Source organism: Camelina sativa, chromosome 18 (genome assembly GCF_030686135.1).
Source record: "Camelina sativa cultivar CO46 ecotype springtype chromosome 18, ASM3068613v1".
Lineage (NCBI taxonomy): Eukaryota > Viridiplantae > Streptophyta > Magnoliopsida > Brassicales > Brassicaceae > Camelina > Camelina sativa.
Genome location: NC_141897.1, coordinates 19,389,088 through 19,416,828, shown reverse-complemented (window position 1 = coordinate 19,416,828; position 27,741 = coordinate 19,389,088). Strand labels below are relative to the sequence as shown.

The following is a 27,741-nucleotide window of genomic DNA, read 5'->3' as shown; positions in this document are numbered from 1 at the left end:
CTAGTAGTACTACACTGCCACTTTAATACAGTAGTTCATAACTTCATATTCTCACACCCACAGGCCACACGCATGCACACATGGCTTTGACCCTTTGACCATGCACTTTACGATTTTGTCCCTGATTTAGTAACTTCGTTGTCCCTGATTTACTAATGCAGCCTTGTAGTATGTATATAAACAGACGTTTCAGAGTTACTTAAGGTCGTCTCGTCTGCTTGACGACAAAACAAAAAAAAAAAAAGAGAGAAAAAAATGTCGGTTTCTCAATTAATCTGTTTGTCTCTATTTTCTCATTTGATTTTCATATTCTATAGTATCAGTTTGACCCAACAAAAAAAATACTGTATCTTTTAAAAATCCCAAAATACTCTTTCGGGAACTGAAAAAATTGAACCTTGATAACAAAATACTTTTCTCAGTCAAATGTAGTTTGAACATAATTAATTATTCCACATTTAGACAAAAAAAAGTGATAAATGATAAGATAAGAGAGAGAGAAAGACATTGGATCCACAATTAAAAAAACTCTTATCTAAATAATTAATTATTATCATTATTATGCTTTTTATTAATTTCACCACTGTCTTCTCCACTTCGTCCGCTATATAAATTTTCTCACTCTCTTTTTTTTTTTTTTTTTTTTCTCCGCAGATTCCTTTCCATTCCAGAAAGAAAAAAAAACCTTTTTTGGCTCTCTCTCTCTCTCGTCTTCTCTTTTTAAACTCTCAGAAAGTGACTGAGTGAGAGAGCCTCACACCCAAAAAAAAAAAAAGGGTTTTTGCTTTACTCGGGTTTTAGGGAAGAAGAAATCATCTTTGATTGAGCTTTGAAAAAACCCAAAATGGGACCTCGTTGCTCTAAGCTATCTCTCTGTTGTTGGTGGCCGACCCATCTCAAATCAACTCACAACGAAGCTTCTGATCTAGGTTTCTTTAAAGTCTCTACCTTTCTTTGCATTTTCATCACTCTCTCTCTCTTTGCTAAACCAAGTTTGAGTTTTTTTTTTCCAACAGGGTACGGTGAGGACGATTTGCCGTCGTTTACGGAGTTCAGTTTCGACCAACTACGAGCTGCTACTTCTGGATTCTCTACTGACAGTATCGTCTCTGAACACGGGGTTAAGGCTCCCAATGTTGTCTACAAAGGCAGGCTTGAAGATGACCGATGCATCGCTGTTAAACGCTTCAATAGATCCGCTTGGCCTGATACTCGTCAATTCCTTGTACGAGCTCTCGTAAATTTGATTCCTTTGCTCATATCTCTTGATGGGTTTATCATTTACAGTTCCTGCATTTGGTGAGGTTCTTGTTCTTGTTGTTGTTGTTGTTGTTTACTGTTTCATTTGATTGATCTTTTAGGAGGAAGCAAAAGCTGTGGGGCAGTTGAGGAATGAGAGGTTGGCTAACTTGATTGGATTCTGTTGTGAAGGAGACGAGAGATTGTTAGTTGCTGAGTTTATGCCTTTTGAAACTCTCTCTAAGCATCTCTTCCACTGTAAGCCTTTTCATCATTTTTGTTTGTTTACTTGTTTGTTTTGATCCTCTTTTGTCTAGTCTCTATGCCTTAAGTTGGAAATTTCGGTTTTTGGTTCTACATTGTTGAACAAAAGATTAAGACTTAAATGCATATATGTATCATTTTGTTTTCGTTAGCATTTGGTGAGATTTCCATATTTGGCTATAGATGATTGTTTGTAAAAGTAGTGGTGGAACTTAATAATAATGTGTGATAACGATATGTAGGGGATAGCCAGCCAATGAAGTGGTCTATGAGGGTGAGAGTGGCTTTGTATCTTGCACAAGCACTTGAGTATTGCAGCACCAAAGGTCGCGCCTTGTACCATGATCTTAATGCTTACAGGATCTTGTTTGATCAGGTCCATATCTAGCTTACTATCATCTCTCATATCTGTTATTTTTTTTATTGTGATTAAGTTTGTGTTTCATGTAAGGGTTCTGATAATGTTATTATAATCTTGATTACAGGATGGTAACCCTAGATTGTCTTGCTTCGGTCTGATGAAGAATAGTAGGGATGGGAAGAGTTACAGTACAAATTTGGCTTTCACACCTCCTGAATACCTAAGAACAGGTCAGTTACTAATATGAGATGCAATGGCGTCAAGTTATGTGTTTCATGTTTGAACTAGTTATTATTTTGATCCGCTGTGTGTTTATTAATCTCTTAGGGAGAGTGATTCCGGAGAGCGTGGTCTACAGCTTTGGAACGCTGTTGCTAGATCTTCTCAGTGGCAAACACATACCACCAAGCCATGTAAGTTTACAATTCACAAGACAAGCACGAAACATGGCTCAACTTGTCTCGGGAAGAAGTTCTTGATCTCTAAGCTTCTTCTCCTTGAACCCAAAACATGTAACTGCACCATTCATATGCTCTACCATTGTTCTGCAGGCGCTTGATCTGATTCGTGGGAAGAACTTCCTAATGCTGATGGACTCGTGCCTTGATGGTCATTTCTCAAATGATGATGGAACCGATTTGGTTCGCTTAGCTTCCCGTTGTTTGCAGTATGAAGCTCGTGAAAGGCCAAATGTGAAATCTCTTGTGTCCTCACTTGCCCCTCTTCAAAAGGAAACTGATGTATGCGCTCACTAAATCACCTTCCTTTTATGCATCAACCATTCAAGTCTTCTGACTCTTCTTCTTATTTTGTATTTGTTTGTTTTCTTCAGGTTCCGTCCTATGTGTTAATGGGTATACCACATGGAGCTGCTTCTCCAAAGGAAAAAACTTCGCTAACCCCTCTGGGCGACGCTTGTTCAAGACTTGATCTCACTGCGATACATGAAATTCTTGAAAAGATTGGATACAAAGACGACGAGGGCGTAGCAAATGAGGTATTTATATGAATAAGAAGCTTCTTCATCTTCTACGAGGTCAATGATCTGAAATTGTGGAGCTTGGTTACAGAAGATAATATGTTCTGTAGTCTTCGATTGAGATCATCATCTTTATTGTCTGATATATTCAACTAGATGATCGTTGTTTCATTTGCAATACAGCTCTCATTCCAAGTGTGGACCGACCAGATTCAGGAGACTCTAAACGCCAAGAAACAAGGTGATGCTGCGTTCAAAGGCAAAGACTTTCTCACCGCCGTCGAATGTTACACACAGGTAAGAAACATAAAGTCGGTTACTTTCTTGAAACAAGAAAACTCCACTCAATCTGTGTATCCTTGTTCTCTTATTATATCTGCAGTTCATCGAAGATGGCACAATGGTATCACCAACAGTTTTTGCAAGGAGGTGTTTGTGTTATCTGATGAGCAACATGCCTCAAGAGGCTCTTGGTGATGCAATGCAGGCGCAAGTAGTGTCTCCTGAGTGGCCAACGGCTTTCTATCTTCAGGCTGCTGCTCTCTTCAGCCTTGGAATGGATAAAGATGCTTGCGAAACCCTAAAAGATGGAACTTCCTTGGAAGCTAAGAAACAGAACAACAGAAACTGAAAACTTCAAGTGTATAGGTTTCTTCTCTCTTTTGCCTTCTCCGTTTTCTGATTGGATTCTGGGAGCCTCATTGTCTTTTTTCTTTCTTTCTTGAATCATTATCTTGAATTTGTGGTTTCCAATTTGAAGAGATGATTCACATGTATCTTTAAACAAGGAAAGAAGGATCTTTCTCATTTAAAAAGTCCAAGATCCTTAAATGTGATATCTTCTTTGAATATAACTTAAAGAGTGGAGATTAAACACAACTGTTGTCCAGTATTTATCTTTTACCAGTCTTCAAAGGCAAAGGTGTTTGTTCCTGAAACCAATAGAGCTAAGACCCTCTTGATTACACAGAGGTTTCACCAAGCCGGAGTAGAGCAGTATAATACAAGATGTAAATCTCACAAGTCACAAACAATCTAAAGACTACCAAGTTTTTACAGCTACAAAACGTGTGAACAATCAAGCAACAGGAGGGATTGATCCAGCGACTGCAACAAGCAACTCAAGAACAGGAGAAGAGTGAGCGCGTGCAGGTGGGCGAAAAGAGAGAGATGGAAAACGTTTCACTTGAGGACTTTGAAGTGAAACAGCCAAGAAACAATGAAGGCAAAGACCATAGCGGCAAGTAAGAAGTTCATAACAGGACGACCATGCCAGATTCCTCGTGGCTCTGTCTGAGTCTGGGGTTGTCTTGCAGCTGCTTGTGAATGGGCAGAGGCAGTACTCTCTGGGTTCGACTGTTCGCCAGCCACGTTTAGAGCCATTGCCCCGCATATCTCACATGTCCTGCTCAGATTCATAGATAATGCCTATCAGTATAGCCTTTAGAGACCCACTTCAGCTTCTAAAGTCTAAACACACAAGAAATAGATCTAACTCCAACATAAGCTAAACAGAGCTATGGACTTATAAATGAGATTGGTAAGAGTCAAAATGTCTCAGCAAAAGAGAATGCAAGATTCTCAATGCAGCTGCAAAATCAAGCTAGTTTGAAAGTGAAAAGTTTGAAGCAAATCACACAGGAACCAAACCGAATAAGAACATAGGACACAAGTTGACAACACATGAGACACAAATCGAATAATTTGGTGGCCACAAAAACTGTAGATTCCAGCTTCAGTAGACAATCTTTCTGAGAAGTAATCATATGGATCTCTAGAAATCAGACAATGAAGAAAAAGAAAAAAAACTCAAAGTGCATAAAAGCAAAAACTTTTGTTTTCCTCATAAAGTTTCATCCTTTACTAAAAAAAAATTCTCACAGAATCTGTAGAATTTTGCAGAAAATAGAATAAATGTCAATGTATAAAGAAAGTCTTGAAGAGAAATGAAAGAAACTCACATGTTTCCTTTGATCTTGAACCAAGTCTCAGCACACTTACTATGAGCTATACCCAAATCACCTTTACAAGAGCAACCTAATTGCAAAGGCAAACCATAATACTCTTCTTCTTCGTCTTCTTCATCTTCATCTTCATCAGAATCAGTATCACCATCATCTTCATCTTCTTCAGCTTCGTCAGCTTCTTGGTTAATCTCTAAAGGAAGATGACAGATCCTGCAATCTCTACCACTTTTCTTCTTCTTCTTCTTCTTTTTCCTCTTCCTCCTCCTTGTCCTCTTCTTCTTACCACCGGAATGCAGCTTTTTCTCCGGCGCCGGAACACAGCCGCTCTCTAAATCGACCTCAGACAAAGAATCCAAGTCGGAGGAGCCACCGTCGGCGCTAATTTCGACGGAGTAGGGCGAGTCTCTTGGATTCGACAAATGGTGATGAGATCCAAAAGCAAAAGAAGGCATTTTTTTTATTTTTTCTTCTTCTTCTTGAAGGATTAAAGCAAAGAAGAAGAGGAGGAACCAAAGGGGTCACTCACTCATGGGTTTTACGAGGAATACAAATTACAAAATAAAAGAAACCAAATAAAAGAAAAACAAAAAGCTAATTTTGTCTTGAAGGGTTTATTGCAAAATTTATTACTTCTTTTTGTTTTTAATTTTAAGTTGGAGAGAGAAAGAGAGAGAGAGAGAAGAAATGTTGGAGAAAGGGAAAGGAAGAAGCTTTGGACAAAAGAGCAGCTTCTGTTCTATTATTTTTGTTTATTTAAAGGAAAAAAAAAAATTACATGTTGTTTTGTTTTTGTCTCCCTCAAGTTTGGAAGATATTTCAAAACAAGGTTGGTGCTTTTTTTAACATTGTTAGATCCCGTGGTACGGATTCTTAAACTCATGATTCTTAATTTTTCTTAACATTTATGTATATTTGAATATATGATTGTACTTTTTTCCCTGTGTAAAAATGGTTTTTTTAAAACTCATATTTCTTATTGAAGTTGCCGGTTAAGTTGTTAACTTCATTAAACATGTGTGTTTCAAGTTTTAAGTTGAGTTATTTTAAAGTTAAAAACATTAATAGTAATGGAAAAAGCCTTTTTTGATTATTGTTTAGTACTTTCCTTGATTTCTTCAACAAGTTAGATTGTACTTCCAACAATTCCTACTTTATTTAGTACTTTAGTCTTATCATGAAAAACAAACTACTTTGCTTCTCTAAATTAGATTGCTTCTATAAAGTTTCATTCTACATTACTTCTATAGTATTGGATTGTTTAATCATTGATACTAAAAAATGATCTCCTATTAAATTCAAGCTTAAACTGATTTTGATTGAAGTGGGTTGGTGAACTGTGAATGCAATAGTGTAGGGTTTCATTGGAAACTATATAAACATGAGATCAAATTGAAAATGTTAGAAAGTTAAGGGGCTTTGATAAAGAAAACACCTAAACACAGAAATCACTGTCAATGTCAGTAGTTGTGTCAGGATGTAACAATGTTGGCTGGAAGGAAACTCACCGTTTCTTTAATAATTTTGTCCTAAAGAAAAATAATACTCTCTCTGTCTCACAAAAATTAATGTTTTGATAAATATTTAATTTTTTTGAAAATATTTAAATTTTTGTGAGACAAAGGGAACAGAAGTTAAACATCAATTTGATAAAGTTACTTTGTTTTATACCAATACTATGGCTTAAAAAAATGTAAAATTATTTTTAAAAATTGTATTCTATTTAAATAATTAAAATATATATGTTTTTCATCTGTATCCTTTATAAGATGAGTAATTTAATAGTGTCAATGTGCCTATTTTTTCCCCAATAATTGACACTATTAAATTATATTTTTGACCATTTATTTCACTAAAACTCTTTAGAATTCTTTCTTCTATTTTTCCTTTTTATTTTCTTCGTCTCAGTTATATTTGATTTCACTAGGTTATAGTTATACATATATATATGTATAGTTATAAAATAAAGTGACTAATGAATATACGATTTTCAAAGCAGGAAGGAACGATGGACAGAAGAGAAACGGAAAATGACATGGATATAAGGCCCGAATGAAAAATAATGGAGGGATAGAGGTTTCATGGACTTGAATTGGTTCAATAGGGGCCCTTCGAGCGACGTACTTTAGTTTTTTTTTTTAAATTGCTTCTCCGTTGCACACACTATTGACTAAAAACCATCATGTACTTTGCCATGTTTGCTTACATGAAGATATCTCATATGAATTGATTCTATGTCAATCATCTGTTTGGTTTTCGTTGACGGAGGAGTCAACGTGAGAAACCTCTGCGGCGATTAAAGGGTTTCAGTTGGCGGAGGAGTAAACGTGACTACGTGAGAAGCCTCTTCGGCAATCGCAAGCCCTGCGATAATTATCCACTGCCAATGTTGTTTCTATAACATCTAGTGTTTCGATGAAAACAAGCTTCTGTTGCAATATTTCCTACAAACATTAAGAGCATTGGTAATATCGGTAAGCACATATACATTAATTAATGCCTGTATCCATTTCATGCAAAACTGTGACAAAAATTCTTGCATGGCAAAGCGAAGGAGAAGACCATACCTTCAGAATTGCAGTTTCATTCCATGTAGCAATAATGCCATCCATGTATGAGTAACTAAAAAAGAAGCAGACAACTCCATCAGGAACAATAGATACCATCTCTACCAAAAAGCTTTCCGTAACTCCTCACAACACCAGGAGTCCAGGATCACTTCTCATGTCAGATTTGGTGCTAACAGAAAGCTGACTGTCTTTGGCGGTCAAATAAGGTAAGTGTTCAGGATATTTTTTAATAAACCGCATACCTTCCCCGAGTAAGCACCATAGGGCAGATGCAGTCTCTGTCATTGACATCTTAAAGCTTCAACTAACAAGATGCTTAAAACTTCAACTAACAACATGAATGGACAAGGGTGAAGATCAACTGGGCTCAACGTGCCTGATGTAAACATGACTGATTCGAAACGATCAAACACCGGTTTGACCGCCAAAGACGTATCACGACAGCTCAACTAAGATACAAAACTATATAATTCTCGGCTATATTATTCTCAGGTATTCAAACGGTAGCATTCACATTTGAGTCATAATATCTTTGACACCACAGTGACAATACTCAAAAGAAAGTAGATCAACACCATATAAATCTGCAGTATAGGATCTGAAATATCAGGCATTCTCCGGTCATGATGGAAAATCCCCGGGCATGCATCCAAACAAGAGTTGCAAAGTCGCACATTGTCTGGATCGGATTTAGTAAACTTGAAACAGAACAAAACAAAGAAAGGCAAAGAGGGTTTTGAGTTTACTTACAGATGAAGAAGAGATTTTTTTCCATCGGATGATAGGGAACCTTATAACTCCATCTGGAGAAGCTAGCAACACCTATAACCATTAAAAAGAAAGTAAAAAATCTCAGTCTCTATCCAATCTAAAATTGTGTAACAAAGAACAAAACTCTAAAGGAAATTAGACTCACTTATGGATGTATAATTTGAAGTGGACAAGAATCAGTTTAATGTTGTTGCACTGTGAGCACGGTCGCCGGCCAAGTTTTTTTGTTATGAAACATTATTCTTCAAACCATCTCACCGATCTGCACATAGAATTAGAAGAACCATCGTTAGTTTGTAAACCAAGTATGGTTTAAGAATGAAGAAGTTTGTAAACCATCCCTCTGTTCTAAATCTTCTTCATCTCTCCTCTCAGTGAACACATACTTGCCAGATAAGTGAGTGCTAAACCCTCAACCAGCCGGTTGTAGTTCAGCTCGGAATCTTCCAGCATCAGTAGGAGCCTTGAACCTTCCTATCAATTTGGACAATTTTAATAATGTCAGTTCCTATAGGAGGAGCAACACTCTATATCTTTCTATACTTCCTGTACTTAACCATAGGATCATTGAAGATGTCTTTTTCAAACTCCATTGAAGATGTCTTTTGCAAACTCCAAGTGAAAAGAAGGTTCCTTTGATGGCTATCCCTTGCCATTTTTACCTGCTTACACACTCAAGATTTCTCCCTTTGATGGCTATCCCTTGCCATTTTTTAAAGATGCAATTCAGGGAGATCCATCGTGAAAACCCTACAAAAAAAACCCCAAGAATTTTGATACCTTTTTTGTTTTGGTCGTCGTCAGTCAAATCAGGGAGAATTTGAAGTTGAAAAGGACGAAGACGTACTTTGTAGAGTCAAAGAGCATCAATCACTATAGAATCAGCTTCATGTTGTTACACTGTGAGCACGCACGGCGACCAAGTTTTTGTAATGGAACATTATCCTCCAAACCATCTCACAAGTCTGCACATATAGAATTAGAAGAACCTTTGTTAATTTGTAAGAGTTAAAGTGAAAATCATAAATAAACCCCATGGAAACACACAAAGTCCTCCACCGATCCTCACTTGCAAAGACACCAAAAGGACACCTGCACCACATCAACGATTCTAAGAACCATCGTTAGATTTGAAATAGCAGCCTAAGTTCAAACCCTTTAATCCCAAGCGCATAGATCTAAAAATCCAAGTGAAAAAGCTTCATACCTGCTTAGACAATTCTTTGTTAAAGCAATTGAAGATGTCTCCATATGCTGGCTGGTTATCCCTTCCCAGTGTTTGAAGATTATATTCCTGCAAGAGAAAATTAAATTAGTTACTCGTACATTCATAAAACAGATTCATCAAGCTATGAGTCTGTTCTAAAGTGAACCATATATCTATCTTCCATCCATATAGAGAAACAGAACCAAACAAAACAAAAATCTCAGTATTCACTTATAAATTGTGTTTATGATCGGAAAAAAAACCTTAAACAGTCTGAGTCTTCCTCATCATTCTTCATAACATCTCTGATCTGCACATATAGAAGAAACCATCGTTAATTTTAAAGTCAGAATTAAAAAAACACCCTAAATGAACCCATAATAGATAACCAAAAAATCCCAAAAGTCGGAATTACAGCTGCATAAGTGTTGATAAAAGTGGTGTCCACAACTCTAGGATAATTATTGGTTGAGTAAACTTGAAACAGAACAAAACAGAGAAAGTCAGAGACGATTTTGAGATTACCTACAGATCAAGAAGAGAAATTTTCCATTGGATGGAAGGGAACCTTATAACTACATCTAGAGAAGCTACCAACACCTAAAACCATTAAAAAAAAATCTCAGTCTTAATCCGATCTAAATTTGTGTAACAAAGAATCAAAAAAAGGAAATTAGACTCACTTACGGATGAAGAATTTGAAGTGGACAAAGAGGAAAACGTATTGTATAGACTCAAAGATCATAAATCACAATAGAATGAGTTTCATGTTGTTACACTGTGAGCACGCACGCCGGCCAAGTTATTGCTTTTAAACATTATTCTCCAAACAATCTCACCGGTCTGCACATAGAATTAGAAGAACCATTGTTAAATTTGTAAGTGTTAAAGTGAAAACCATAAATACACCCCAAGAACTTTATACCTTTATTACTTGGCCGTCAAATCAGATGAGAGTAGAAGAAACACCATGGAGACAAACAAAGTCATCCACTGATCCTCACCTGCAAAGACACCAAAACGACACCTGCACCACATCAACGATTCTAAGAACCACCATCATTAGTTTTTTTAAGTCTGAAATAACAGCCAAGGTTCAAACCATAAATCCCACATGTAGAAATCTAAAAAATCGAAGTGAAAAAACTTCATACCTCTTTCGTTAAAGCAATTGAGATGTCTCCGTAAGCCCTTGCCATTGTTTAAAGATGAAATTTCCTGCAAGAGATAAAAAAAAAAAATAGAAAATGATGAGTTCCTTGTAGATTCACAAAACAGATTCATTATTAAGCTATGAGACTCAAAAAGCATCATTCATCCGTCAATAATGTGAACCATATAATATATCTCTCGTCCATCCAATCCATATAGAGAAACAGAAACAAACAAAACCAAAGTATCAGTATTCGCTTATTTGATTGTGTTGTTGATAGAGACAAAACCTTGAGTACTCCGAGTCTTCTTCATCAATCTTCAAACCATATCTGATCTGCACATATAGAATTAGAAGAAACCATCGTTAGTTGTCAATTCGGAATTAAAAAAAAAAAAAAAAAAAAAGCCTAATGAAAGAGAAAACCAGAAAACAAACCCTAAATCCCCAAACATTCTTCGAACCATCTCCCCGACCTGCACATAGAAAAAGAATCATCGTTAATTTGTAAGAGCCATAGTGAAAACCCTAAAAATAAAACCCCCAAGAATTTTGAAACCTTTTTTACTTTGGTCGTCGTCGTCAGTCAAATCAGATGAAACGCCATGTAAAACAAACAACGTCCTCCTCCGATCATCACCTGCACCATATCCTGTTAATTCGTCAACGATTTTGGGAGTCATAAAGAGAAGATACGATGATCTCGTAGGAAAATTGTACTTACATGATGGTGAAGAAGATGATTGTACCACCATTGATGTCGGCGTCGCTGTTGTTGTCTGGGTCGTCATCATCATCATCCCTCTGTTCTGAATCTTCTTCATTCTTCAAAACCGCTCTCTCTCTCTCTCTTAAACTTTTTTTTTTTTTTTTTTCTATTTGGTGGAAGAAGACTGAAGAAGAAGAGTGTCTCTGTGTGTTGATTTCTCAGAGAGAGATGTTGATGATATAGTTATAAACGGCCAGATGTGTTTTTTATGTTGTTAAAAAATAAAAGAGAAAAAGGAAATTTACCTTTTTTATTTATTTTTATATACGTTAAAAAGATAAAAGGAAAAATTACTTAATCATATAGACAAGAATGGGAATTTACTTTCACAGTTGACACGAGAGAGAGAGAGAGGACTGGGTTTGGTCTCTTCGCTGCAACCTATATTTAGCTGTTCGTTTGTTCTTCGACGTGATTCGATTCTCTCACTACTCTTTGCAAATAAAGAGATCGGAGGATCTGAAGGTGAATGCAGGCTTACGTACGGTTTCAACCGAAGAGTAGATTCGATCGCTTGCCAGATTAGGTATGGGTATGGACATAGCTGATATTAAGGAGAATACGAGCCCGCTTTTATTTGAGTTCTGCAATTGCTTTAAAGTTGCAAGCCTTACTGATGAAGAAACCATTCTAAACCCTCCTCCTGTAAACGTTTCCAACTTAAAAGATCGATATGTGCTTGGGGAACAGTTAGGCTGCGGTCAGTTTGGTGTCGTAAGAGTCTGTTCTGATAAGTTAACTGGAGAGAGGCTTGCTTGCAAGACTATCTCTAAAGACAGAAGACTTGTTACACAAGACGACATGAAGAGTATCAAACTCGAGATTTCTATAATGGCCAAACTAGCTGGGGGGCACCCCAACGTGGTGAATCTTAAAGCGGTTTACGAGGAAGATTTCGTGCATCTTGTGATGGAACTATGCGCAGGCGGTGAGCTTTTTGACAGGCTCGAGAAATATGGAAGGTATCCCGAGTTCCGTGCTAGGGTGCTCTTCAAGCAATTGATGCAAGTGGTCAAGTTTTGTCACGATAGCGGTATTGTACACAGAGATTTGAAACCTGAGAACATTCTTATGGCCACAATTTCTTCTTCATCTCCTATCAAATTGGCTGATTTTGGGCTGGCAACCTATATAAAGCCTGGGGAAAAGTTGAGCGGCACAGTTGGCAGTCCTTTTTACGTAGCCCTGGAAGTGTTGTCAGGGGGATATTATAACCAAGCTGCTGATGTATGGAGTGCAGGGGTTATTTTGTACATTCTTCTCAGTGGAGTACCTCCCTTTTGGGGAGAGACTAACTCAAAGATTTTTGATGCTGTCACGGCTGCAGATTTGAGTTTTTCTGAAGAGCCATGGGACCATATAACTTCATACGCTAAGGATTTGATCCGGGGGATGCTTTGTGTTGATCCTTCCCAAAGGTTATCAGCTGATGAAGTTCTAGCTCACTCGTGGTGGATGGAGCAATTATCTGAATCAGGATATGATCAGGATGGGTTTGGCTGTGAAGGATTGGAGAATGGTGGTGGATGCTCTTTCTCCACACAATGCGTATCTCGAGAACAAGATTATAGCTCTAGCATGGCACAATTAGAGCAATCAAAAACAACAGGTTACGATTGTAAATCATCATTCTCGTCTTTCTTACCTGCTGCCAAATTCCGGTTTTGGTGGGTTTTCTTTTGATGGGAAACAACCGGAATCAACCTCAGCTGGCTTCTCATCAACTGGAGTTCCCTCCATGCCAAGCTTTACCTTTTTTAGCCCAGGCCCAGCGAACAGTGACATCACTGAAACAGATGGAAAACTTCGAGACTCAAGCCCAAAGAGGTCACTGCCTTCACCAGATTCTTCTTCACAACTTGAGAGGCGTGAGGAAGCAGGGGAGACTCAGACGGAAGCAGATTGTCGCTCGTCTGCTAGAGCAAAAAGAAAGAAGATAACTGTTATCAGTAAAATATTGTATGTACACATCTGATTTTGTTCCTGCAATCTCTTGGTTTTCTAGTAAAACATTTCCATGTAAAGTAATTAAATTTTCTTAAACTCAAACGTATCAATTATCAAAATTCAAAAGTATCATCAAAGCAGAGTCCTTAAACTTGACAATGCCTTAGTTTTAACACTAGCCATATTCTCTCATAACCAATCCCGATTTTGCTATTCATTAATTAGCTTCATTGCTAAATCTGCTTTCCCCACTTTCCTCAAACCATTGATCATCACTGTCCTCCTGATCATCTCTCCCTAGCACTTCGCTTCATCTCTCTGTTTATCCTATCTGCCAATATACATGCTTCTTTTATGCGACCAGCCTCTTTTTTTAGGCTTCGAAAGCCCAAGCAGGCACACAGGCCCGAGCGTAATATTACAAGGCCTAAAGCCTTACAGCACACAGGCCGAAAACAAACGTAGTAAGCGACTTGCTCCAGGGTGTAACAACCTGCAAAAACCAACTAACTAACAAAAGCCAACAACACTTTGAAACAAGGAGAACCAAGTTGTCAGAGGAGAAGGCCTGTTAGAATGACAAGGCTGATCTTTCGAAAGAGGGAGGAGGCGTGTTCTGAGGAGAGGCTTTATCTTTCTAATGAGCAGATGCGCCGGCGGAGGAGAGGCAAGGTGAGCCCGGTTGTTTCTCTCTCGCCAAATGAGATATATAGAAATTTGATGAATCAGGTGGAGGATGAGAGAAACATGTTTGTTCCTCGAGGCCGTCTGCAACCAGGTAAGGCAATCCATAAAGGGTATTGGAGGTATCAGAGAAGCTCTTGAAGTGTAGTGGTTCCAGATTTCACTACTGAAGCTACACTCAAAGAACAAATGATCCCTCGTCTCATTGTGGTTGTTGCAGAGGACACACGTCAAGGGGCCTGCCAATCCCCAACTTCTTAGTCTGACCCTTGTATGGAGCCTATTCCAAGCCGCTACCCAAGTGATGAAGGCATGCTTGGGAATGTTGCCTTTAAACCATACAGATTTGTGCCACGGGACAATGATAGAAGTAGGATAACGCTGACCATGTTTTGTGCGACCAGCTTTACACACTGTATTTATCATATCTTCATACTTCTGCATCAAGTATCACACCCATTGGAGATCACTCTTCCAGAATATTACACGTTCAACCAAAAAATTGTTTCCATTAAGGCGAATAACAAAACGAGGGTGGTAAAGTCTGTGATGCAAGATCAGGAGAATTACCAAATTAGAATCCCGTGCTTAAGTGGAATATCTAGAAACTCCAAATATCCGAAAAGATGTTGTTTGTTAAAGAGGAGACTACAAATCAAATAATTTCCCCACATGTTCAAGCGACATGGAGGTTCTCAGATATTGGAAATTTGAGATTGCTTTGAACGTCACTAAGTCTGGTGGTTCTAAATTCATATGCCACTGGTAATTGGATCCTTTTATTAGATGTTTAAAACCAGAAGGTCTCCTACACAACAAAACCATACTTAATAGTAGCAAAACCCTATCCCCAGTGATTCTCGGATGCAGGCACATCAAAATCAAAACCAAGATGGAACAAAAAAAAGCGATCATCATCCTTAGATTCTGGATCATTTCCTACAAAGCTATCGACGAATTCAAATAAACAACAACTGCATCTTATAATAATTAAAGAAACCGCAAATAGATATATCGAGAAGTACCCAGAACAATGGAAGTAAACATATCAGGCAGCTTGAACATCAGCAGCAGCGGTTGCAGAGTTTGTTGCAGGAGCAGCCTTTGTCAGATTTGGGATATACTTCCAACAGCGTTTGTGAACTCCACTTATCTTCTTTGGAGCTTCTGCAGCTCTCAATCCTGCATTTTGAGAATAGCTAAGTGAATCAACTAAATTGCAACTGAGAAATCAAAATCTCAACACCAATGCAAGCAAAATTGTGAAATATCAGAGTTTCAGATATGGCTACTCCTAACAACTCCACCCTACATACACTCCATACATATAACGAAAAGCTTCAACCTTTGAGATCAATGGATATGGTAACTTAACATTACTAAACAAGTGAGGAACAAAAAAAAACTCACCATCTTTGTGAACAATCCCCCAAGCCTTTCCATGCCTACCATCCTGCATTTGAATCCAAAATCAAACACAACCCCAAATGCATCTTCTCAGCATATAAAAATGTAAGCTTTACAATCAAACACGAAAGAGAACACAAAACAGTAAGTGAAAGTGAAGAAGAAGAAGAAGGGACCTTGTAGAGATTGATCTTAGTGATTTCATAAGAGATTCCGTTCCAGTGAGCTTTAGCCATATGGTATCCGATTCCCCAATTAGGTAAGAACTGAGCGACTTCGATTAAGTTCTTCTTCTTTCTTCTTTTAGGTTTATTCGCATCGGAGCTAGGGTTTTCACTCGACGTAGGAGATGCCGCCGGCGCCGCAGAGAAATTCCTAAGGAGATTAAGCGATAGTCTGAAAGCACCGACGGTTTCGGTTCTTGAGATTGCTCTGTTCATTAGGCTCATCGCCATTGTATCGCTCTATTGTTGTTTCACCCCCCACTGTTGAAGATCGGCGACTGAGGAGGTTGAAGAGAAGGAGAGAAGAACAACCCACAAGTTTTGGTTCATTCACAAACAAACCCAATAATATTTAATAAATTAAAATTTAACCCCATTACTTCTGCATTTTGACAAACGTGTCCTAAAAGATCCGAACTTTGCAAAATTAGAAGTAGTCGAATGAGAAGTCAAAACCGAATTGAGAACGACTCAGAAGTCAGTCAGAACAGCTGAAATTGGGAAGCTTTCCTTCTCCGCAACCTTAAAAAACTAGTACTTTCCTCAAACTTTACTCTTACTCACAGACTCTCATCGTTGTTCTAAGAAAAAAAAACGAATTGGTTCTCACAGACTCTCATCAACTTAAAAAAGTATACACTTGTTTGTTTCTGAATTGGTTCATAATGATGTGTTTGTTCATATGAGGCTTGCGTTACCTCTTATCCTTCTTCAGGTTGGATAATCTCTTGGGTTTAATAATTAAGATTCATGAAAGATGTGTGTGTGTGTGTGTGTGTTTGTTTGTGTTGCTTACGTTGGCATATGCTTTCTCTAGGAAGGACCAAAACGGGAAAGAAGTGATTGTTAATCCACATCGAGTGTGAAGATGACGACGCGGTCTGTGTCTATTATGAAGTGCACATTGTTCTTGCTGTTTCTGCTGAAGATCAAATGTGTATTCACGGATTCCTATTATTTGATCGGTCTTGGAAGCTATGACATCACGGGGCCTGCAGCTGATGTCAACATGATGGGATATGCTAACATGGAACAAGTAACATCCGGTGTTCACTTCAGGCTCAGAGCTCGCACGTTCATCGTGGCTGAGCCAGACAAGAAAAGAATTGCTTTTGTTAATCTTGATGCTGGTATGGCGTCACAGCTTGTGACTATCAAAGTGATTGAAAGATTAAAAAAGAGGTAGGTAGGTCTATCTTGTAAGTTTGTTACATGCTAAGCAGATTAAACTCAATTTCAAAAGTTCTATTTTAACTTCCTTGGAGGTACGGTGAGCTTTATACGGAGGAAAATGTTGCAATTAGTGGAACTCATACTCATGCTGGTCCAGGGGGTTATCTCCAATACATTCTGTACTTAGTTACATCTCTCGGGTTTGTTCATCAATCGTTTAATGCTCTTGTGGATGGTATAGAGCAAAGTATCATACAAGCTCATGAAAATCTTCGTCCCGGGTCCATTTTAATCAACAAAGGTGAGCTTATTCAGCTTGTGGCAAATTTTTTTATTATTCATTAGTTCTTTCTCTAAAGACATTGCTTTTGGAGCTGAAATTGCAGGGGAGCTCTTGGATGCTGGTGTGAACCGTAGTCCCAGCGCATACCTTAACAATCCGGCACATGAACGTAGTAGATATGAATATAATGTTGATAAAGAGATGACACTTGTCAAGTTCGTTGATGATCGCTGGGGTCCTGTCGGTAGTTTCAATTGGTTTGCAACTCATGGCACTTCGATGAGCCGCACAAATTCCTTGATCAGCGGGGACAACAAAGGCACTGCAGAACGTATCATGGAAGACTGGTTTGAACAAAAAGAAAGTCGCGTGTCTTATGATGTTGAATCTCATAGAAGAGTCTCAAGCATAATCACAGATCCTCATGGTAAGTGTAAGTAACCATAGCTCCAATAGTTTAGTAATGGTGTGTTATTGTAAAACTAACCTTTTTGTTGCTTTCATTGCAGATCAAGATGTGCTGGAAATGGCGTCCTCTTTACCGTCTGCAGGCGGTAAAACCGTTACAAGGATGTCAAGCGTTGCTAGACGAGTCAGAAGTGGATTCAGACACGCTGACAAACCTAGCTTTGTCTCTGCCTTCTGTCAAACTAACTGCGGAGATGTTAGTCCGAACGTTTTGGGAGCCTTCTGTATAGACACAGGCCTGCCTTGTGACTTCAACCACAGTACTTCTGGTGGAAAGAACGAAAAATGCTACGGCCGTGGACCAGGGTATCTTATTCATAATTGCACACTTTTCCTTTCAGAAATGCAAAAACCAATCACAGAAAATTCTTTTTCTCACTCAGTTCAATATGGTATTTAGAGAAAGCTTGTTAGATGTATAAATAGGCATGACTAAATGTTTCAGCTACCCTGATGAATTTGAGAGTACGCGCCTAATTGGAGAGAGGCAGTTCAAGAAGGCTGCGGATCTTTTTACTAAAGCCTCTGAGAAGATACAAGGAAAAGTTGACCATCGCCATGCTTTTGTTGATTTCTCTCAGCTTGAAGTGACGATTGATGGACAAGATGGAGGTTCCGAAGTGGTGAAAACATGTCCAGCTGCAATGGGTTTTGGTTTTGCTGCAGGAACAACTGATGGACCTGGGGCATTTGACTTTAAACAAGGAGATGATCAGGTAAACCCCAAATTCCCTTCTAACTTGCTAATAAGATGTTTACTACTATACTTTATGTTGTTACTTTGTGTCAGGGAAATCCGTTCTGGAGGAACAGGTCCGGTGCCAGCGACCTAAACCCATATTGCTTGATACCGGTGAAATGAAACAACCATACAACTGGGCGGTGAGCATAATCTGTTCATCCTAATGCTTTTGCTGCAATGAATTTAAATTGCTTCCCACTTAACTCTCTGTCTGGTTATTAATCCATTTTCAGCCGTCAATATTACCAGTTCAGATCCTCCGCATTGGCCAGCTAGTGATTCTCTGCGTCCCAGGAGGTATTCCAGACTCCCCCATCATATTCAGGACTGATGTAAAACATTAGTAATTTCCTTTCTCTTTGGTTCTGCTTGCAAGAATTCACAACAATGGCAGGGAGGCGACTACGTGATGCTGTGAAAACAGTGCTTAAGGAAGGCAGCAACGGAGGAGAATTCAGCGTGGTCATAGCTGGGCTAACCAATTCATACTCGCAGTATATCGCCACATTTGAGGAATACCAAGTGCAGAGATATGAGGTGAGAGGCTGATGAGATAAGAAGGAAGAGGTTGGATCTCTCTTGATTTCATGCTCTTAAACCAACTCTACTTTTTTGTCAGGGTGCATCAACTTTGTATGGACCTCACACGCTAAGCGGATACATTCAAGAATTCAAGAAACTAGCAAATGATCTTCTATCTGGTCAAGCCACTGACCCGGGTCCTCAGCCACCTGACCTACTTCACAAGCAAATAAGCTTACTAACACCTGTGGTTGCGGATATGACGCCAATTGGTACTGCATTCGGAGATGTTCCTCGCGCTGCCAAATTAAGGAAGGGAACTGACATAGTGACGGTTCAGTTCCGGTCAGCAAACCCGAGAAACGACCTGATGACGGAAGGGACTTTCGCGCTTGTTGAGAGGTGGCTAGAAGGAAGAGAGACATGGATACCTGTTTATGATGACAACGACTTTTGCCTCCGGTTTAAGTGGTCAAGACCGTTCAAACTTAGCACGCAGAGCACAGCGAGTATCGAATGGAGAATCCCTGAAACAGCATCACCTGGCGTTTATAGAATCACTCACTTTGGTTCAGCTAAAACACCTTTGAGTTCCATTCACCATTTCGCTGGTTCATCTAGTGCCTTTGTTGTATATTGAAATGAAACAACACGAATAGTCTTCTTACACATCCCTAGCAAAAACTTCCATAGCTAAATGTAGAAAAACCCTAAACCAGTTGAATATTTTTTTATCTTGTATAGAAAGAAGAATACAGACCGGGACAAAATTAGACCAAAAAGAAAAAACCAAGATAAAAAGAAGGTTTTATAAATACGCAGCCTCTCTATGTAAAATACGTATCGCCGTCGCTCGTCTTTTTTATCGAATACTTTTCTCCATGGGTAAGGGGCACGACGAATCCTCCACGGCATGCACCAATGTAATCTTCTCTTCCTCTATAGCAAGCAATTTTTTTTTTCTTTTTCTGTTCTCTAGAAATGGTTTCTTCACGATTTGAGTGGACTTTCGTTTTTGTTTCGGATATTTAGGTTGATAATGCAACTATGCAAGGGAGCCTTAACAAAGGTTAGAAACTTGTGTTTCTTTGCTGTATATCCTTTTTTTGCTCGAGGTAAAGAAGGGATTTCATGTTTTAAACCCATCAACGTATTAGAAAACATGCATATATTGATTTTTGAATAATGAGATTGGAACGTTTTGATATTTGAACTTTGTTTTTGTTGCTTTTACTTGTAGCTAAGAGGGAGTCGGATGATTTGGAGATAGTAAATCTGAAGAAGCAAAAAACTGTAATATTTTACAATTCATCTTCGTAAAGATTCTACAATGATTTTCGTCCATTTATGAAAGCAAATCTGGAACCAAAAAAAAAAAAGTAACATATTTTCGTTTGCATTTTAACTTTAAAAAAAAAAAAAAATACGAGCAAGAAGTCACAAACCCCAAGAGAGAACCTGGACAAAAAGAAGGCATTAGCACTAGATGGAAGTTACTTGGGAAGTCTGAAGCTTGAGGTTGGAAGAGCTAGTCGTATAATTGGAAGTGAACGCTGTGTTCTCGTTGGAAGAAAGCGTATGTACCACAGATTCATTGAAACTAGGGGTGGTCGTAGACAGCCCAGGTACATAAATTTAATTCTTGATGATTAGTATTGAATCCTAGTTAGTTAGTTAAGAACGTAACTTGTCATTAATTAAATTTGTTGTTTTCTTTTGCTATTTTTATATTACAGGACAGCTATGTTCGACAGTATGATTGCTGAGCTTGACCAAAAAAAAAGCTGAAGCCAAGAAAAAACACTGCTAAATATTTTGGTCGTTTTATGCCTTCTAAAAGAAAACTTGTATTATGTGATTCTTGCTATTCTGTTGCATAAATTATGCCTAAATCAAATTATTTTTAAAAACTACATGAGCTTACTATAACTCCCGTGGATGGGAATCTAGAGGCATATCTTGAGTGGTGTGAATCGAGTAAAACATAGACCTATTGGAATATAGAATCACTCACTTTGGTTCTGCCACCTTAAAACATAAAGGCAGTTTCATCATACCTAACCTTCCAGTTGAGGAAGAGGGTCTCCAACTAAAACATATGACAGTTATGCACGTAAACCTTCCAGACGAGGAAGAGGGTCTCTGTTCTCTAATCACTCTGTTTAGTTACAGAAGGAAAAAAAAAAAGGAAACTTTAATAGCGAAAATAGTAACACCAAAGATTGGGATTGAGCAGTGTTCAAGAAAACGCTAGGCGGTATCTGGGCGGTGACCCAACGCCTAACGCCTAAAACGCTTAGTCGGGGCCTAGACGGTTTTTAGGCGGTTTAGGCGTTTACAACATAAAACATTATATATATATAATTATATTAAAATATATGTTATAAAAATAAAAAAATATAAACAACGGTAAGAAAAATACATTTATTTAAGTTATATTAATAACATAAATGTTTATAATTACGTATATAGATATAAAACATAATAATTTAATTATGTGTAATTTAAAAATCAAAAATAAATATTAAAATAAAATGTATGTAATTTTAAGCGGATTAGGCGGTCATCTAAGCGTCTGCTGAGCGCCTAGCGCTTAGACGGCGCCTAGACGGCCGCCTAGACCGCTTTCTTGAACACTGGGATTGAGAGAGACTCTGTACTATGTGTGAATTCGTTACGCCATTAGATTGCTTTTTTAAATCTCGATCTCGCTCACTCACTTTTCTTCATTACTACTCTAAATAAAAACCAAATCATTTGAGAAAACCCATTTTTAAAGATAAATACTTTTTATCAAATCAATCATCGTTGTTGTCAGAGAGAAGAAAATTGCAAGTTCTTAAAAAATTTTGTGTTTGCCCAATCGGTGCATCCCCAGATTTCGCTTATCTTGTTCCCCATCTTTGTATTAGCAATTAACAATGGCGGATTTCAAACCAAGGATCGAGATTTCGTTCCTTGAAACCTTCATTTGCAGCGCTTTCGCTGCTTGTTTTGCAGAGGTATCTCTTGTAATAGATGAGAGATTGAGATGATTCCTCCTCCTTTTTGGGTTTTTGTCATTTTGCGTCGGTGAAATTTCTTGGAATTCGATTCATCACTGTCACTGGTTGAACAAGCCAGATCACTTTTTTTTTCCTTCAGATTTGTTGTTGTTCTGTTGACTCTCTTTGAAATTGAGCTGTGGAAGATAAAGAAGCTAACCTGGTCTAGTCTACGACTCTTTTTGAGTCCCAATTATGAGATCGTAATAACTCTAAATGAGCTACATAGACTCTTAATAGCTTTAGTGTTTTGGAAATTTGACTTTTTTTCTGTGTTTGCTTTTTTACTCCTTTAAGTCTGTTTTGTAGTTTTTAGTCAAATCTCCTGATTCATATTTGTATGAACAATGTTGCAGTTATGTACAGTACCGTTAGACACAGCCAAAGTAAGGCTTCAGCTTCAAAGAAAGATCCCTACTGGAGATGGTGACAATTTACCCAAGTACAGAGGCTCAATTGGTACACTAACTACCATAGCAAGAGAAGAAGGTATTTCTGGGCTTTGGAAAGGTGTCATTGCAGGACTTCATCGTCAATGCATCTATGGTGGCTTAAGGATTGGGTTATATGAGCCTGTGAGTTCTCACATTACTTTCCTTCTCTGGGGTTTTTTTTCTTTAATATATATATATATATATTTGGGATTCTCTCTTCTTATATCTGATGAGTTGGTTACTTTGCTATATCTGGCCAGGTCAAGACTTTTTTGGTTGGAAGTGACTTTATTGGTGATATTCCATTATACCAAAAGATTCTTGCAGCTTTGTTAACTGGTGAGCTCACTTCTTGATTTTGATCCTCTAACTCTAGTGAAGGAAAGACGTAATAAAGGGGAATTTTTTTTTTTTTTTGGTGTGTGTGTGTGTGTGACAACAGGAGCTATAGCTATTATAGTAGCTAATCCAACTGATCTTGTTAAAGTTCGGCTTCAATCAGAAGGAAAACTACCGGCTGGGGTTCCTAGGCGTTATGCAGGAGCTGTAGATGCTTATTTCACCATAGTGAAGCTGGTTAGTAAATTAACCTGCAAATAACAATGTCAAAAATACTTGGTTAGCAGAGAGATTTATAGCCTTTTGATGAATAAAACAGGAAGGAGTTAGTGCGCTATGGACTGGACTTGGTCCTAATATTGCTCGGAATGCTATTGTAAATGCTGCAGAGCTAGCTAGTTATGATCAAATAAAGGAGGTGAATATTTCTTTCTCAAGAATCGTTTTTCTTGTTGTGTAGAATAATTTTTGGCTTCTTTTGGTGTTTGTTTAGTCTTTGTTTGTTCTAATACTTCCATACATATGCAGACAATTATGAAAATTCCATTCTTCAGAGACAGTGTTCTAACTCATCTACTAGCTGGTTTAGCTGCAGGCTTCTTCGCTGTCTGTATTGGTTCTCCGATTGATGTGGTAAGCATACAGTTTCTTCTTTTTACATAAAACCAACAACAAAATTACAAGATCAATATGGCTCTCGCCTCATCTTTTTTGGTAGTGGTATATGTAATATAACTTTTAGAGAGAAGTGACAGATCTGAAATCAAAGTGCTAAATGCCTAAATTAATGATATTCTGGGGAACAAAACAAAAGAGACTAGTACTGATTTGAGTTCTATTATAGATTTGTGGCAAGGATTGAGTTCGTATCACATAATATCTCTTAGAAGGATAATGATACTGAATGGACAGAGCACTACCTTGAACGTGACAATGAGCGTTTCACATGTTTGTGTCTTCCACAATTTATGTTTCTGATCTCTTACTTGGTGATTTGACTTTGGTAAAAGCAGCATTATTAGATAGTAATGCTCTACTGAAGGAGAGATATTAGATTGTAGAGAAAAGATAAAAATATTACTAAAAGAAGCAAAATGATTGATGGTTTGTGGTATATGCCCTTGGAACGGCCATGGTTATTTCTTTATATGTTGTTTCAGGTAAAATCTAGAATGATGGGTGACTCTACTTACCGAAACACAATCGATTGCTTCATCAAAACCATGAAGACAGAGGTTGGTGTCTATTGCCCGGTTCACATTTACGGATTTACCAATCTATCTCTTTGAATACAATCATGAATGTTTTGTTTTTGGTATATTTTACAGGGGATCATGGCATTCTACAAAGGATTTCTCCCGAATTTTACACGGCTAGGAACCTGGAACGTCATTATGTTCCTCACACTAGAACAAGTAAATTTAATCCTTCTCCTATTCTCATTTTACTTTTGATGAATTTGGGGTTTTTACTCTTTTATTAAATCTTGTTCTCTCTGTTTCACCTTTACTTTGTGACAGGTGAAAAAAGTGTTTCTAAGAGAAGTCTTGTACGATTGATACTGAGATCCCTCGAAAAAATCATACCTTATTTACATAATCCCTTCTAAAACCCCTCGAATTGTTAGAATTAAAACATATATGTTATGTGTGAGCTTTGTCATTTAGATTAAATATAGAAACATTTATCCAATTTTGAATTTTTCTTCAATTTTTTTGCAAGAACTCTTTATAATGAACGGACTCTTTATTTCAACATTTTCCAAAACCAGGTTGATAACTCGACATAACATTACTAACACACAGTGGAACTCAAATGAAACCAGTTGAAGCCCTTGGAACCAAGTAAACTCTGGATTTGATGATTGATCCTTTCCCTTGATGGCTAAGCTTGAATCCTGGACAAACAGGAAACCCAACAACTTGCCCCGCAGGAACACGGCCATCCGAGAACCTCACAACGCTCTCCATGTACTGAGAGTGAAACTCGGCTCCTCGGTTTGCTTCAAAGTGACTCGGGGATGGGTCAAGCGAAAAGGCCAGGAGATGAAGCAGCCAGACGGCTTTGGCTAACCCCAAGAACTCTCCATAGAACTGACTTCTTGGATGATTACCAGCTAAAACCAACTCCCGCTGTTCCGAGTCCCCGAACAACGACTCTTCCATTTTGTGGTGAATGATAGAAAGGTACTTCTTTGAGCAGAACTTACCAAAATGGCAAGTTGGTAATATCCCTAGCAACTCCATCGGATCCATTGCTTTCATGTCTTTGAACTGTGCAAAGCAGTCACGACGGTATTGATCCGGGTTGATAAGAGAAGAGAGGCTTCCGTCCATGTAAAACGTTTCGTGATCAAATCCTTGGAAGATTTTCCTACAGATGTAAGACTCCAGAGCAAATTTCGCGTGTTGGTTCGGGACAGAGGACTGAACCGAGGATGCAAACGAAGAAGCTGACACTCCATCTGATGCAGCTGAAGCAGCTTCAATGGATCGAACAGCTGCTGCAATGTCCCAATGTGCAGCTCGCATGAGAGACAGTAAAATCCCTGTGAAAGACTTTGATGCTTCTTTCACCTGAATCATAGTCATCTCAAATAACTCCGGTACCGGAGATACAGCGATCTGCGTGGAGCAGTTCACTTTCCGGCTAGAAAGCAATCGGTGTTTCTTGCCTCCTCCGGTACCATTGGCCATAGAAGTAGCCGCTTTGACTTTCTCCTTGAGATTCTCAATCTCAGTGTCTTTCACCTTCACTTCTTTCTTCAGCTCCTTCACGACGGCTTCATAAGGCGCCACCGCGTCTCTCAGCAATCCTCTACCGGAGTCGTTTTTCCTCCGGCCACCACCACCACTTCCGGTACCTCTCATCCTCCTGAATCTTTCCCTCAACAAACCAATCCTTCTCAGCTCAGCCACCATAGCCATGTCAGCATCGTGCATCTTCTCCGGATCCCACGGCGAATGAGCTTCCTGAAGCGCCACGTAAGCTCTCTTCAAAGCAGCCGCCGCGGTGAATACTTCATCCATCACCATCTCCATCTCCTGAACCGTCTCCAAGCTCACCCCGCTCTTGCTCTTAACCCTAATAGTCTCATCTTTCACATCCTCCTTCTCCAAAGCGTCCTCGTACTGAATCTCTTCTTCGGAATCGTACTCTTCCCGGCGATTACCAGATAGATCTTGCCGGCCGGCGGAGAGCGGATGCAACAAACAAGAAGCAGTCACTCGTTGAATCAGATCCGAGAAGTTAGAAACCTTGTTCGCCATCTCTCCTCGCTTCTTCGCCTTGCTAAATTCGCCGCCGTTCCTACTTGCAACCAAAAATCACAAAAAAAAAAAAAGGTTGAGATTACCAGAAATTGTGAAATCAACGGGGAGTTTTACACGACGGAAGCTAAACCTGCGGGAATGGTGAGTGGTGTTATCCGATTTGAGAGCAAATCTAGGAGGATCTCGATTGAACTGAACTGAGTACCAGTACTCAATGTCCTTAGGTTCAGTATCTAAGCTCTCTCGATCATTCTTCTTCTTTTTACTGCAACAGTGAGAGAGCAAACCAACTCCGTCAGTTTATACCACCGGAATAATAAATTCTCCGGCCGTCGAATGATTTTTTATGAATTTTATCCAAATTTCTCAAGAGTCAGTGTCAGAGAGTTAGTGACTTAGTGTGGAGAAGAGAAGAGAAGAGAAGAGAAGAGAAGAGAAGACCACTAAAGAACTGATTGAAGATTACGTAATTACCCTTTGAGTTTTGACCCCTGACTATTTTTAATTGTAAATGATGCGACTCGTAAAAGGTGTGCCTCGATTTGGGTACTAGGGGATAGTTTTGGGTCTTTCGACAATTTTTTAATCTTTTACCCATGCACATGCTCTCCTCTTTCCTTTTTCTTTTTATTTATTTATTTGCCAATATTCCAAAAAAAAATACAATATATGCCAATAAAAAACAATATTTAAGTTGGAATTACAAAAGCAATTGTTTATCACATCTTTTCATTTTTTTCCCTTTTCAAAAATTGGTAATTACAGTATAGCTTTCTATCCTTTGATGACTTAACTTTTTTATAAAAGTTTTTCTTTGACTAAATAAAAAATAATACTAGTTTATCTTGTGTATTCTCTCCTAAAAGACAAAAGTGAAGTAAGTGGCGATTATCTCAGATTTTTTTTTTGTTAATCTCTCTTTTGATTGGACAAGAAAGTGATGATCAGATAAAGTTACGACATGGATCTTGCCTTACTCCAAAATCATGTACAAATTATTGTCTCTTTCTTTCATATACTAATGATATGATAAATCCAATTATCCAAGTTTTATCATTATTAAACACATGTTAAGAAAACACTTTAATCAAATCATACTTAATTAAAACAACAAAGTGTATTAATCAAAAGTTATAATCCAACGTAAATAAAAAACTGAAATTAATAACTCACCTGTGATTCCTGGGATTAAGTGAGCATAAAAGTATCCCTGGCAACATCTTCTCTCCTTCTCTCTTTTAGAGACAAAGAGATGAACTCTTTATTATATTAAGGTTCATAGTTTACCCATATGTGTATATATAGCTAGAGCATATTCTCAATCGAAGATTTGAGAGAAAAATAGGCCAATGAGGAAACAAAGGTTTGGATGTGACAAGTATCAAACACTATTATTAAAAAAATTATGAGATTATAATTGAGGGGTGGGATTTTTCCTTGTTTTAATGTTTCAACATCTAGCCATTTGTTGTCTAGTTTCTTCTCACAAATCTTATAAACTTCACTGAGAAAATATCCAGGATCGAAACTGGAGTTACAATCAGAAACGCTCACGAATTTATAAATACGATCCAACAACACGTCAATACGATTTCAGTTGAAATTGTCACAAAATATAAATAAGAGATGCATGCCTTCTTATAAATATATTTATCTTCTTCCAAAATAATTTTTCTTTTAATCTAAACTTTTACTTAATATGATTATTATAAGTTTGCGAGAAAGATACATTAGCTTAATTACTGGAGTCGGTTTCTATGTGTCTCTCTTGTGTGTACGTCAACGTATCCTCAATTTTTTTTTTTTTTTGGTATCAATGTTAAGTAACGTAGCATCAGTTGATCAGTACTTGGTACGTTATATATATATATATATATACACCGGCCCATACATTCACTTAAAAACAAAAGTGGAAGCCATTGAGA

The 27,741-nt window shown here is 38.1% G+C and overlaps 6 protein-coding genes, 1 long non-coding RNA gene and 1 pseudogene across 58 annotated transcripts; 4 read left to right on the top strand and 4 right to left on the bottom strand.

Annotated features, from left to right (window-relative positions):
• The first annotated feature begins 585 nt into the window (after window positions 1–585).
• On the top strand, window positions 586–3,722 carry LOC104762011 (serine/threonine-protein kinase BSK5). Its single transcript, XM_010485216.3, has 10 exons — window positions 586–929; window positions 1,017–1,225; window positions 1,362–1,497; window positions 1,746–1,879; window positions 1,989–2,094; window positions 2,192–2,277; window positions 2,416–2,604; window positions 2,697–2,861; window positions 3,027–3,140; window positions 3,226–3,722. Exons 1-10 carry the CDS (start codon window positions 845–847, stop codon window positions 3,472–3,474), a joined length of 1,473 nt encoding a protein of 490 aa, XP_010483518.2. The 5' UTR covers window positions 586–844; the 3' UTR covers window positions 3,475–3,722.
• Window positions 3,713–5,536, bottom strand: LOC104762010 (uncharacterized). The gene is made up of 2 exons (XM_010485215.3): window positions 4,805–5,536; window positions 3,713–4,248 (listed from the first exon to the last, which is right to left on the bottom strand). Exons 1-2 carry the CDS (start codon window positions 5,260–5,262, stop codon window positions 4,026–4,028), a joined length of 681 nt encoding a protein of 226 aa, XP_010483517.2. The 5' UTR covers window positions 5,263–5,536; the 3' UTR covers window positions 3,713–4,025.
• A 1,437-nt stretch (window positions 5,537–6,973) lies between these two features.
• On the bottom strand, window positions 6,974–11,372 carry LOC104762009 (uncharacterized). 50 transcript variants are annotated; one of them, XR_015588432.1, is made up of 19 exons: window positions 11,233–11,372; window positions 11,068–11,148; window positions 10,947–10,984; window positions 10,798–10,844; window positions 10,510–10,573; window positions 10,281–10,382; window positions 10,043–10,198; window positions 9,881–9,955; window positions 9,619–9,665; window positions 9,356–9,442; window positions 9,218–9,240; window positions 8,996–9,113; window positions 8,706–8,898; window positions 8,535–8,622; window positions 8,294–8,410; window positions 8,128–8,199; window positions 7,620–8,056; window positions 7,375–7,429; window positions 6,974–7,251 (listed from the first exon to the last, which is right to left on the bottom strand). It is a non-coding gene; the product is annotated as an uncharacterized LOC104762009 (long non-coding RNA). The 50 variants fall into 50 exon arrangements; XR_015588420.1 differs by having other exon boundaries at window positions 8,294–8,622; window positions 10,281–10,401; XR_015588416.1 differs by having other exon boundaries at window positions 8,294–8,622.
• Window positions 11,373–11,805: 433 nt separating this feature from the next.
• Window positions 11,806–13,361, top strand: LOC104763567 (calcium-dependent protein kinase 24-like; annotated as a pseudogene). The gene has a single exon (XR_015588398.1). The product of XR_015588398.1 is annotated as a calcium-dependent protein kinase 24-like (transcript).
• A 1,304-nt stretch (window positions 13,362–14,665) lies between these two features.
• On the bottom strand, window positions 14,666–15,961 carry LOC104762003 (uncharacterized). Its single transcript, XM_010485210.3, has 3 exons — window positions 15,492–15,961; window positions 15,319–15,361; window positions 14,666–15,090 (listed from the first exon to the last, which is right to left on the bottom strand). The coding sequence occupies exons 1-3, from the start codon at window positions 15,768–15,770 to the stop codon at window positions 14,957–14,959; spliced, it is 456 nt and encodes a 151-aa protein (XP_010483512.1). The 5' UTR covers window positions 15,771–15,961; the 3' UTR covers window positions 14,666–14,956.
• On the top strand, window positions 15,954–19,466 carry LOC104762002 (neutral ceramidase 3-like). Of its 2 annotated transcripts, none has more exons than XM_087498101.1 (10): window positions 15,954–16,209; window positions 16,357–16,721; window positions 16,805–17,013; window positions 17,099–17,422; window positions 17,505–17,769; window positions 17,909–18,179; window positions 18,254–18,345; window positions 18,439–18,502; window positions 18,582–18,742; window positions 18,825–19,466. In XM_087498101.1, exons 2-7 carry the CDS (start codon window positions 16,408–16,410, stop codon window positions 18,323–18,325), a joined length of 1,455 nt encoding a protein of 484 aa, XP_087354227.1. In that variant the 5' UTR covers window positions 15,954–16,209; window positions 16,357–16,407; the 3' UTR covers window positions 18,326–18,345; window positions 18,439–18,502; window positions 18,582–18,742; window positions 18,825–19,466. The 2 variants fall into 2 exon arrangements, with proteins under 2 accessions (XP_087354227.1, XP_087354226.1); XM_087498100.1 differs by having other exon boundaries at window positions 15,997–16,209; window positions 17,099–17,428.
• Window positions 19,467–20,914: 1,448 nt separating this feature from the next.
• Window positions 20,915–24,236, top strand: LOC104761998 (mitochondrial uncoupling protein 2). The gene is made up of 10 exons (XM_010485207.2): window positions 20,915–20,962; window positions 21,375–21,729; window positions 22,128–22,346; window positions 22,466–22,544; window positions 22,648–22,781; window positions 22,864–22,962; window positions 23,073–23,177; window positions 23,705–23,779; window positions 23,873–23,959; window positions 24,065–24,236. Exons 2-10 carry the CDS (start codon window positions 21,649–21,651, stop codon window positions 24,101–24,103), a joined length of 918 nt encoding a protein of 305 aa, XP_010483509.1. The 5' UTR covers window positions 20,915–20,962; window positions 21,375–21,648; the 3' UTR covers window positions 24,104–24,236.
• Window positions 24,237–24,271: 35 nt separating this feature from the next.
• Window positions 24,272–27,290, bottom strand: LOC104761999 (protein GRAVITROPIC IN THE LIGHT 1). The gene is made up of 3 exons (XM_010485209.2): window positions 26,990–27,290; window positions 25,947–26,081; window positions 24,272–25,853 (listed from the first exon to the last, which is right to left on the bottom strand). The coding sequence occupies exons 1-3, from the start codon at window positions 27,034–27,036 to the stop codon at window positions 24,356–24,358; spliced, it is 1,680 nt and encodes a 559-aa protein (XP_010483511.1). The 5' UTR covers window positions 27,037–27,290; the 3' UTR covers window positions 24,272–24,355.
• Window positions 27,291–27,741: the final 451 nt, after the last annotated feature.

Bases quoted from the DNA above. Each gene is read 5' to 3' on its own strand.
- LOC104762011 (XM_010485216.3), top strand. From the start codon at position 845: ATGGGACCTCGTTGCTCTAAGCTATCTCTCTGTTGTTGGTGGCCGACC. The intron at 930-1,016 runs GTTTCTTTAAAG...TTTTTCCAACAG, and splicing joins CAACGAAGCTTCTGATCTAG to GGTACGGTGAGGACGATTTG. The intron at 2,095-2,191 runs GTCAGTTACTAA...TTAATCTCTTAG, and splicing joins TCCTGAATACCTAAGAACAG to GGAGAGTGATTCCGGAGAGC.
- LOC104762010 (XM_010485215.3), bottom strand. From the start codon at position 5,262: ATGCCTTCTTTTGCTTTTGGATCTCATCACCATTTGTCGAATCCAAGA. The intron at 4,249-4,804 runs GTGAGTTTCTTT...GAATCTGAGCAG, and splicing joins TTCAAGATCAAAGGAAACAT to GACATGTGAGATATGCGGGG.
- LOC104762003 (XM_010485210.3), bottom strand. From the start codon at position 15,770: ATGGCGATGAGCCTAATGAACAGAGCAATCTCAAGAACCGAAACCGTC. The intron at 15,362-15,491 runs GTCCCTTCTTCT...ATTCAAATGCAG, and splicing joins CTAAGATCAATCTCTACAAG to GATGGTAGGCATGGAAAGGC. The intron at 15,091-15,318 runs GTGAGTTTTTTT...CTCAAAATGCAG, and splicing joins GGGGATTGTTCACAAAGATG to GATTGAGAGCTGCAGAAGCT.
- LOC104762002 (XM_087498100.1), top strand. From the start codon at position 16,408: ATGACGACGCGGTCTGTGTCTATTATGAAGTGCACATTGTTCTTGCTG. The intron at 17,014-17,098 runs GTGAGCTTATTC...CTGAAATTGCAG, and splicing joins GTCCATTTTAATCAACAAAG to GGGAGCTCTTGGATGCTGGT. The intron at 17,770-17,908 runs GTATCTTATTCA...TAAATGTTTCAG, and splicing joins TGCTACGGCCGTGGACCAGG to CTACCCTGATGAATTTGAGA.
- LOC104761998 (XM_010485207.2), top strand. From the start codon at position 21,649: ATGGCGGATTTCAAACCAAGGATCGAGATTTCGTTCCTTGAAACCTTC. The intron at 22,347-22,465 runs GTGAGTTCTCAC...ATATCTGGCCAG, and splicing joins GGATTGGGTTATATGAGCCT to GTCAAGACTTTTTTGGTTGG. The intron at 22,963-23,072 runs GTGAATATTTCT...ATACATATGCAG, and splicing joins GTTATGATCAAATAAAGGAG to ACAATTATGAAAATTCCATT.
- LOC104761999 (XM_010485209.2), bottom strand. From the start codon at position 27,036: ATGTTGCCAGGGATACTTTTATGCTCACTTAATCCCAGGAATCACAG. The intron at 26,082-26,989 runs GTGAGTTATTAA...TCACTGTTGCAG, and splicing joins CTTAATCCCAGGAATCACAG to TAAAAAGAAGAAGAATGATC. The intron at 25,854-25,946 runs GTTTAGCTTCCG...GGTTGCAAGTAG, and splicing joins ACCACTCACCATTCCCGCAG to GAACGGCGGCGAATTTAGCA.